Raw genomic sequence first — 10,946 nt, 5'->3', positions numbered from 1 at the left:
GGGGCTCCTCTCAAGCGGCTGCCAGTGGCAAGTTCACCATAGAGTAGGATCTTAGGGAGGCGGTCTTTTAAGACTGAGTTGGAATACCTTTCCCCAGTATCAAAATCCATCGACTTGTCATACTGTGAAGAAAGTAATTGGTAAATAGATTGTTATTTGAAGAAGGAAAGAAGCTATTGAGCAGGTCAGATATAGCAAGGGGGGAAAAAAAGCGATTTGGAACAATAATGAACAAGGGGTAAAAAGACAACCTGAGATCATTTCTTCTAAATTATCTCACAGACAATAGTTTCCTTCTTTCTTAAAAAGAGTAATTTCAGATATTTATTATACGTTTTAAATTAGTGTTCTGTTTGCTGTTACTTCCAGCAACCATGAGGAACTGAAAATATAGACTGTTTTCATCTAAGACTCTTTTCTCCCCTTGCCCACACACCTGGTGCTCTCAGACTGCTCATAAAGGCAGAGCTGCAAGAAATGATCTTTAAGAGAGCAGTTGGAAGGGCTGCCCTTGTAGGAGGGAAAGGTACATCATGGGCTTTTCTGGCAGTTTGAAGAAAAATGAGAAGCAGGTCAAGTTTTTGGAGTTTCCTGGCTTGGATGGGAGCCATTAACCATATGGCTTTGTGTTCCCTCCGCTCAGTGCTGAGCAGCCTCCCATTAGAGACAGATGGTGCAATATCTGCACATGAACAGCAAAGCTTCCAAGACCCCAGCGCTCCAGCTGACGTACACTGTGGTTAGTTCAATGGCAGGGGATATTTCATGTTATGCCTTTGGTATGTTTCTCCCTTTGAATTAAATAATCCCCTTAATAGACAGGAAATTCCAACCCACAGAATGGAAAAAGAATGCACAACAGTGTATGAAAAATAAGGGGGAAATATTTCATTAAATTTTTGCCTGACCACAGAAAGACTTTTTTTTTCATTTAAACCACAAGTGGAGACTTTAGAACTGAAAGTTTGAAATTCCTTTACTTTGTGAACAGATTTTTTTTTTCCCAGAATTTGCTAACCGTATTGATACCTGCATTCATTAGATACCACACAGTTTATCACAGATCCCAGGAATATTTGGCCTTAACATCGGCAATAAACATTTTAAAAGCCTGTGATGAGACGACTAATGGCCATGTACCACAGTCTATTGTCATTGATTGAGTCCACATCCTGAACTCTGCTTAGGTCTTTCAAGGAATGTAAGACTGGTTTCTATTCCATGAAAATCTTATGTTAAGCCATAAATATAGACTTGGAATAGGGACCAAACTGTCACTCTCACTTCACTCAGTGCTTCAGTCACTAGACTAAATTTATTCTTCCTTTTCCAGATTCTCAAGTTCTTCATACCTACTTAACACCCATAGAATCATAGAATGGTTTAGGTTGAAGGGACCTTAAAGATCAGCTAGTTCCAATCCTCCTGCCATGGGCAGGGACACCTTCCACTAGACCAGGTTGCTCAGAGCCTCATCCAGCCTGGCCTTGGACACTGGTCTCATCACCTGAATTGTTGCTGTAGCAGCACTTAATTTGCAAACTGAGTTCCTCCAAAAGAGTTTTAAGAACACTTTTAAGTGATCAAATCTTCTTCTGTTCACACATACATACACAGAGAGTTTGTCTTCACTAATAGTCAGTGATCATACCTCAGGAAATGCAGGACTCAGATGCATTTATGTTAAGCTGGAATATGTATGTCTTACATTAGCCGTTATGGGATTTACCAAACAGCACAATTTGGCTTGAATGCACTCTGCGAGTAGGTGATGTTGCAAAGTCCCAGATGAGTGTGTCCCAGAACCCAGAATAAACTGTGTGCCATGACCAAATGGAAAATACCACAAGCGTAAAGATTCATTTTCATACCTGTATAAGTATTTTGTGTTAATAATTACAAAAGTAACAGGTTTTTTTTTACATATGTGTTAGTTACTAGGTGAAGAGAGATTTCAAGATATTGAAAAAATTAAAACAATTGGCAGCACATACATGGCCGTGTCAGGATTATCACCTGAAAAACAGGTAAGAGAATAGTTTTCTTTAAAAAGCAAAGTTTGTGATTCATCTAACCATTCATATAGAAAAATATTAGTGTTATCTTTGTGTTGCTCATAAAGCTGCTTTGGCTAAAATAAAATAGACATTTGGGGCTTCTGGCAGACAATAGTTGCACTTCTTGATGAATTGAAATGCCATCTTCTGCTTGAAACAAGAACCATATGGATTCTTTCCTCAAATTTAGGTTTATAGGAGAAAAAAAACTTCCTTTCAATCACACCAATATGAATCTAGATCAGGTCTATCTATATCTTCAGAAATACTCTAAAGTCATCACTGTAACTCAGACTGGAACATGACTGACAACCTTCAACAATTCATGAAGAGAGAGGATCTATTAACTGACAGCATCCTTATGCAAGTGTAATGCTGCATTTTACTGTTTTGTGACACAGCTTATCTACAGACAGCACAATAACTATACATCAGAAAGAAAGCAGACCATCAATTCAACTGAAGAACGAGCAAAGCAAGCTGAGGGGGAAATAAGTCACAGAGGACACATACACAGTCACAGCCATAAACCTCAGATAAGTCAGATGAGAGAAATACATTATTAATTCCACACAAGAACTTGCCTGGAAACAGGGTCTCCAAAGGAGTTAGATGAGGCTCTAAAACACATCCAGTGAGAAGTTGGCTGTTGCTCAAATCTGTCTTTTTGGCAACTGGTGCCTCTCCCCAGGGATGAGCATCACAAAAGAGGTGCGCTGCCCTGGATCAGTCCCAGATTGGGAATCAGATCTGCCCACGATGATCACAACTGCCAGAAAAGCAGAAGCCAGATTAGCAAGAGCTTTATAAACTAGAACTTTTCCATTGTTTTTCTAGAATACATTATAAAACACATGGAGTGTAACTAGCTGAGCATTTCCCACCTACAGAGTAACAAGTGATGCTGACAGCTAGAAATCTACAAAACTAGACATGCATGGGACTGTTGATTGTTCCAAGTCAAAATACTCCTGTGTACAGATGGGCAGAGAAGGACTGAACATCAGGGAGGTAGCTGGTTATAGCTACATGGCTCCTAACCTCTTCTTTTGATTCTTGAGGGAGGTAAAAATCCAAAGAGAGAAAAGCTTCACTGCCTTTCCGAGACTGATTAACTCATCTCTTTTCTTGAACTATAAGACCTTAATAGAATTTTAAAGTATGTTTGAGATATACCTGTCTTCATACATATATGTCTGCCACCTTATCAGCATCTAAGAAGTGTAGGCTGCTGAGGGAGGTTGCAGGGCTGCAATCAGAATGAGGTTGAGGACAAAGCCTGAGCACAGTGTGAAAAGAACAGGGTGATGCCAGAGAGAGGTTCAACACTGAGGATGATGAAAACTGCAAAGAGCTGGACTGCATGACCCATAGAGAGACTTTGAACTAAAAACTGGACATTTGAAGAAAGAATTACCTTGCTTCAGAACAGATGACATGATATCACACCATCATCGGGCCAAATCCACAGTTGTTCCTTACTCCACTGCCTCCCTTGAGAATCCCTGCCCCATTATCTGCTCTGTTTGTGTTCTGGAAAGACCAAAATCCACTGCTGGTCCACATCTGTATATTGACTGCCCTGCAGGAATCGAAATGTAGGGGAAAGAGTGGGAAGTGACTTCACTGCCCTAAGCAAAGGTGATTAAGGAGCTACAGAAGAGCCTTTTATCTCTCCCTTAACTGGTCCCTGGTTACTTGGCTTTCCCTGTTGTTCTGTCATTGTTCCATCCCTGAGAGCACTGGAATTGGTGCTTTTCCTGGGTGACAGTTTCAGCAAAGGAGAATCACATCTTTCACTCCTTTCGCTCTACCTCTTGCTTACATGGGCCATCTCTGCTTCTCGCTAGTTTTTGACCCTTGCACCTGAGCTATCTCAATCCTCTTTCTCAGCCTTAGATAGATTTCACATGCCTTTTTAATTCTCATGATTGTCTGTGAGATTGTTGACAGGAAGTTACTTTCTTTGGTATTTTACACCAAGCTTCTCTCTATCCAGGTATACAAGTGTTGTAAGATAAATGGGAAGCATTACCATTAATAACACCCTACCTCTCTTGGATCTAGTATTTTGAGGCTGTTCTTATAGATTCCAAATTCAAATACTTGGCACTTGGTAGGGATGGGTGGGCAAATGCAAAACATTTCTAACATATTGGTCTATAACTTCTTCCTCAGCAATGTGAAGACAAATGGGGACATTTGTGTGCCCTGGCTGACTTCTCCATAGCTCTGAATGAAAGCATACAGGAGATCAACAAGCATTCATTTAACAACTTTGAACTCCGTATTGGTAAGCATGGTTCAAACACAAGAATTAAAGTGGGGTTTTGTCTGCAAGGAGCTGACTCCAAAGAGTGCACTCCAGGAGCAATGCATGGATGTGTACAATTTAGGAGAGTCCAAATACGTAATCCTCTGTTTTCAAACTGACTTCATCCTAGGCAAAATCAGAAACCAAAAGTACTCCATTTGCATAATATTGGCTCTGACTTGGGGATTGCAGGAGTTCAAAGTTTCAGTGGACTGTGAGTGGGGAAAGTAGTTAAGCTACTGTCTTTATCGAGTCTGGGCAAGAGACCGTAGATATAACACAGAAAGTGATCTGAACAGCTCAGACCTAGCCCCAGGATTGATACTCACACAGTCTCTAATTAATTTCCCTGTCTAGGATTCTTCTTCAGTAAAGGGGTAGAAGTAGCTTCTTTTAAACCCTGAGAATAGTACTTTAGTTTTGCACAAAAATTGAATTTCAGTTCCAATCTGGCCAGTGGCAGCAGCTCTGAATTGCTGTGATAGGGAGCTACTATCCTGGATAGGATGTCTTGGATGGCTAGTGGAATGGGACATAGAAGCAGTAAATGTGAAGATGTAAATCTTCTCATGCTGATTGGATCATTGGCCAAAACCAAAAACCGCACGGAAGAAACATGTCATTTACAAGCCTGCCATAGAAAATCTGAAGTATATTCAGCAGTCACAGCATGGAGGGTCACAGCACCACTATCTGATCTGCACTTCCTAACAGTTTTGAATGCAAAACTCTCAGTTCCCAAGATTTCTCAGGGAAGAGGCATCCACTCTTAATAAGTGTGGATCACTTGCAAAGATTTAATAGAGCGTGAATACAACATTCTTTGGAAATATTTCTATGACCATTTCAAAAAAATCTTTTTAAAAAACCCTAAGAAACTAAAACCCTTTTCCCAGAGATGTGTCTTACAGTCTCACTAAATGTATGTTTAAATCACTGCTACAGAAAAAAACTAGTTACTGCTTGTCTTGAATTTATGCTACAATCTTACAAGATACAGTCATTATATAACTTCATAGAATGCTTTAATATTTTCACTTCATCGAACATAAGAATGTAATTTCCTGGCTGTATAACACTAACAAGGTTGCCTTCAACAAGGCAGAAAGATCCTTCCAGAGAAATCTTTCCTACTATGTGAGAATAAGTTTGCAGGAACTTTGATAATAATGTGCACAATACAGATGACACATAAGCGATATGATTCCATTGACATAGATGTCCTATAAAATAACCCTGTGCATATCACTTTTCGTGTTTTCTAGCTTTTCCAGCTTTTTTTTCCCCTTAGTTTCTTTATATATACACTTCTTCCTTAACCTCAGAGATAAGTGTATCTGAACCAGTCTTCATCTGGTTCTTAAGAGCAAATATGGTTTTTAACCATCCTTGTATAACCATCTATCTTCTCAATTTTTTTTTTTTATTTGTTATTAGGGATTAGCCATGGCTCTGTCGTAGCTGGAGTTATCGGTGCTAAGAAACCCCAATACGACATCTGGGGCAAAACAGTTAATTTAGCCAGTCGAATGGACAGCACAGGTGTTAGTGACAGAATACAAGTGCCTGAAGAAACGTATCTGATCCTGAAGGACCGGGGATTTGCCTTCGACTACCGAGGAGAGATTTATGTCAAAGGTATCAGTGAACAGGAAGGAAAAATTAAAACATATTTTCTTCTAGGAAGAGTACAACCAAATCCTTTAATCTTACAACCAAGAAAACTGACTGGACAGTATTCATTAGCAGCTGTTGTATTAGGACTTGTACAGTCTCTTAACAGGCAAAAACAGAAACAAATCCTTAATGAGAACAATAACTCTGGAATCATAAAAGGACATTACAACCGGAGGACTTTGCTCACTCCCGGTGGATCTGAGGCAGCAGCCCAGGCAGAGGGGGCTGACAAAACTGAATTGCCATAATCAGCATTGTTTGTGTTATTTTTTTTTATTATTATTTCTTTTATATATAAAAATAAATATACAAATAAAAAGGGTTTAATTTTTTTTAGAAGAAGTGTGATTTTTTTTACCGGTGTGATATTTCTATGAGATTCAAATTCCTACACTTTTACAATGGTGCCAGCATCTCTCCCCACCAGCCGTGGTTAGCCTCTGAATGTCCAGAAGCTGTAGCCGTAGGCCACCACTCTGCTGTGTCAGCTACCTGCAGAAAGGCACAAGAATAAAACCCTGGCAGGAGGGATTTAGAACATGAATTGTGTAGGGAGTTAGTGATGGCAAAAGGAGGGAATACTGCCCACACTTTTCAGATGAAAGCAAAGCGAAAGCAAATTGAGTAGGTTCTTCTCGCCCTCAGTTGCCTTCAAATAAATTTATACACATCTAAGGTAGTTGCCTGGTCCCCATAACAACAGGGAAAACCTAGACTATACAGCCAAAGAATTCTGAGGCATGTTATCTGCCCAGATGTGAGGATCTGGGAGACGAGATGAATCTTGTCCTGAACTCACTGAGTCCACTGGTTGTGGACTCTTGAAAGATACACTAAGGTGCCTTTCTCATAGGTGAGTGACTGCACTATAGGTAGATAAATTCTGTGCTGGTGTCTTCCTGACCTCTTGCACCCAAGCCAGGAAGTCAAGGCTCTCCTGTGGTCACTGAGTCATGTCTGTCAGTCCTGTTTGGAGGGCTCAGACATACTGTGGTACTCAGACACGCTGGTACAAAACATCTATGAACAGATAACAGAATTACACCTTGAATGACATGTCTGGAGCCTTCAGCTGAAATAGTTCCCTGGTCAAGGAACTAATCAAGGTCAAGGAACTAATCAAGTTCTCTGGAGTATCTTTCCACCACTCAGCTCTCAATTTGTCACCAGTCTGAGTTCTCACCAAAACAAGGGTTGTCTGAGGCTGTAAAATGAGTATCTGTTGAAGTACAGCAAGAGATAAAAGTCACCGCTAAACTCCCACTCAATTGCCTCAAGAAGAGGAGGAGCAAACACTGAGAATACCCTAAATCATCAGTGTGCCAACACAGAGAAAAACTTGCTGGGATGCTACAATGGCACGCTATGGTGCTATAAAAGAAAATCAAAAGGTGCATCAGAAGGAAGTTAATTTTTGGGGAAATAGCTACTCAACTTCACCTTGGACAGAGTAAACACATAACTCAGGTTGCTGTTCACATTGGTGCCATGATTCATACTGAGCTGTAAAGTGCACGAATGAACCTCTCATCAAGTTGTGTGCTCAAAGGAGATGGGTTTGTCTCGGTAAATATTATCTTTAAAGTAAATCACAGATGGAAGAGCAGAACCTCTAATCACACAGTAATTCCCAGATGAGACCACACTCAAACAATAAAGTGGAACACACCGATTCTTTGTAAATACAAAGACTTCCTTTTTCCAGGCTGTTACCTGGTCCTTAATAAAAACTGGTGCTTTTTATGAGCATTGCCACTGGATTAACCTCATTTTAGAAGATGACCAATTTGGCTACGAAATCTCAATTCCTACATTTTATAAGACACTACTGTATACTAACAAAAGAGGCATCAAAACATGAAAGTGTTTAATTGTAATGAGATAAAAAATAATGCTTTCCATTGTAAAATAATAAGGGCAAAATTTTATTGGTTGACTGCCATCTTCAGAAATAGAAAATAATAAAAATTAATTAATAAATTCCACAGAAAATTATATCACTGAACAGCGAGTCTGAACACAGACAGCAAAGAGCAGTCTGAAATATTATACCAAGTGATGATGCTGCCAGTAACTGAGGTCTTGTTCCAAACTGATTACTCCTTTGCATCCCCACAAATGTCGTTTTTCATGCCACGCAGGGAAAGCTGAGCCCCTCAGCTGACCTAGACCAATACTGATACTGTAGGAGATGAAGACAAGGAAGTGATGGTATCTGAAGCAGTTAAAATAATTTCACATTTACAGTGGTATTTGAGGCACTGAATAAGGAAGCCTTGGCTGGTTTAAACAGCTCATTAACAGCTGTCCTCTCCTTCACAGCTTATTTCTGTGCTGTATGGGTTGACTTCTCATGCTCCTCTAAACATAGCTAATAGCCCAGCTGAACTGGTTTTCTAATTCTCACCACTGCTGCCAGTCTCTGTAATAACAATTAACATTGAGTGGAAGGTTTAACTAGATAACAGGATTGGAGACTGGAGCTCTGAGGGCAACTTCACTGCTCCTTAGCATGTCCCCAAATCTCCTGCTTCTTATCATAGCGACCCATGGCTTTCTCTGTTATTCCTCTCAAAATCCCCATTAGCATAATTATGTTCCCAAGAAAAATTGCCTGAGTCTGTGTTGACCAGATAAGGAGTTTGCTAAACCAGCTCATTACCATGAATAATTATTTAGTGAGGAATTTCACCTGTGACTGCTGCAGGTAAATCCCTGCTTGGGACTATTTGTCTACACTTGCTGGCTATTTGTCACCCCAGCAACTGCACTGTGTTTTCCTTTCCCAAGTGTGATGATCTTACAGGTTTAGCAATGTTATTTTTCATTGTAGCTTCTGTTTTCTGTGGAACACCAGCTATTATTTATGCTCTCAGTCTACTAGTTGTACTCCATGACTTTATGGTACCATTAGAGCATTCAGCTTTCCCTCACACCTGTCTTCAGGGTTTCTTGTTCATGAAGGATAGAACTGCTCATACCAGAAGGACCTATAAAGCCAAAACACCTAGTTATTATCCCTTGAAACACGCATGCCTGGGTTAATAAAAGCAAATTGCCTTGACACCATAACTCTTTGGCCAAACCAGCTCACAAATGAGAGCTTTCATAGATTTTCCCCATCAGGAGAAAGGAGGAGAAAGCCTTGGCAGAATCTGACTATACTCTTTGATATCACCTTATTTATTTCTATAAATATGCTCTACAGACACAAACAGCAGCCACCTGCTTCCTTAGAAATTTGTACCTCAGTTCGTCCAACAAGCTCCATGTCATAAGCTCTTGTCACTTAAATGTTTTCTAAATAAACAGGCTGAAACCTACAGCTTTCTTGTCTCAAAAGTAACATACAATCAACCACATCAAGGGCAGTTTATGCCAGCTTTGAAGTAATCATTCTTAATCACTGAAGCAGATGGAATATTGACTATCTGGACAACATTTCTGTATGAAAATCATTACTCTGCAGCACTTCAAGAACATTTTTGCAACCACCACTCCTCTATTCTAGGAGTATCGGGGGCAAGAGTGATTGTCTGTGGGGCAGTGAGGGGGTTTTAGTGCTGATTAATTCAGCATTCACCAATTTTTATAATATCTATTTAAAAAGTCACAGTTCAGGTACTGATACCTGTCAAGGTGTCTACTCTTGGCTCCACACTTAGACTCAAAACAGTGAGTTTACCTCTACTGAGAACAATGTGATAGGTGTGATATCATTTAGAACTGTGTTCTAAGAAAAAAAAAGAGATTCAAAAAGCTTTTAAACACAGGGAAAAGTATAATTCATTGTAGTCAACTTTAGTCCATTCCTGATTATTTCACAGCTATTTTAACATTTTGAAAAGCACAGCAGAAAGAAAAAAAAAAAAAAAAAGAAAAACTCATCTAATCCTTTTCTCATTAGCAGAACTTCAGTTGCCTTTCCTAAGTGCAATGAGAGTCAAGGAGTTTAAGCAAATACCCAGCACAGCAAAGTGGCTGATAGCCAAGTGTCCTGTTGCTGCACACTGTGGAGCTGCAAGGCAGGGAGCAGAGAGCCCAGCTCCACAGCTGACTTGATAAGCATGCAGCAAAATGATCAGAGGAGCAGGAAATAACCACATTAACCATCGTAAATGGTACATGGTGAGCGTTATAATTGCACAGTCAACTTATTAACCTCCCCATCAATCTTTTCCTGTGCAGTGACACAATTAAGGGTTGGTGGTTTCCCCAGCTCTGTGCTTGGCTGGAGGAGGGGAAAAAATATGATAGTGGAGCAGTTGGCAGACGGGAGGGAAGGAGTAGAAATTCAATATGTATATCTGCAGGCTCTTGAAACTTACTGCAGTTTTTAAGGAATGCTCTCATTAGCTCAGCTGGAAGAAAAATATATTTCCTTGGTTTCATTACTTAAGTAGATAAGGCCTCTTTTTTATTTAAAAAAATAGTTCATTTGTCCATTTTCCACTAAGCTCTTTTATATATGATGGTTGTAAGTGTTACAGAGCCACCCAGAGACTGATTCATTCAGCTCGTTCATGTGAAAACAATAGCAATGTGCAGGGCTGGTTAGACAGCACCTCCTGTAAAATGCCACCTTGTGCTACTTTTGCTGACCCAGATATCCCTCAGCTCAAGGTGGTTTTTTCCTGGTTGATAAATATGTTAATATTGATATATTGAACATCTCTTTGTTTCATAGTCCATGTACTTCTTGAGGGTCTTGAAATCAGTGCCTCCTTCAGCTTTGCAATATTAACTTAAAAAAAAAAAAAGCACCATTGTTGCCACATGGAAAAAAAGAAGAGAATCAATCACAGCTGGTTTGATGAAAATCTAAGGTTCTAAAACAAAGAACATATGTGTGAAATGACTTTTGATTGCAAACCCCACTTCCAGCAGCAGTGACAGGG

At 39.9% G+C, this 10,946-nt stretch overlaps 1 protein-coding gene across 2 annotated transcripts in view; it reads left to right on the top strand.

Annotated features, from left to right (window-relative positions):
• Positions 1–6,384, top strand: part of ADCY8 (adenylate cyclase 8) — a 125,140-nt gene extending 118,756 nt beyond the window's left edge. For both annotated transcript variants that reach the window (XM_017825253.1, XM_017825252.1), the window contains 3 exons: positions 1,935–2,027; positions 4,236–4,350; positions 5,809–6,384. In XM_017825253.1, coding sequence (XP_017680742.1) covers positions 1,935–2,027; positions 4,236–4,350; positions 5,809–6,296 — 696 coding nt within the window. In that variant the 3' untranslated portion in view covers positions 6,297–6,384. The remainder of the gene's footprint in view (positions 1–1,934; positions 2,028–4,235; positions 4,351–5,808) is intronic.
• Positions 6,385–10,946: the final 4,562 nt, after the last annotated feature.

Source organism: Lepidothrix coronata, unplaced genomic scaffold, assembly GCF_001604755.1.
Source record: "Lepidothrix coronata isolate B3197 unplaced genomic scaffold, Lepidothrix_coronata-1.0 Scaffold117, whole genome shotgun sequence".
NCBI classification, from domain to species: domain Eukaryota; kingdom Metazoa; phylum Chordata; class Aves; order Passeriformes; family Pipridae; genus Lepidothrix; species Lepidothrix coronata.
Note: the sequence above shows the minus strand (reverse complement) of the source record. Positions and strands in the feature narration are given on the sequence as shown.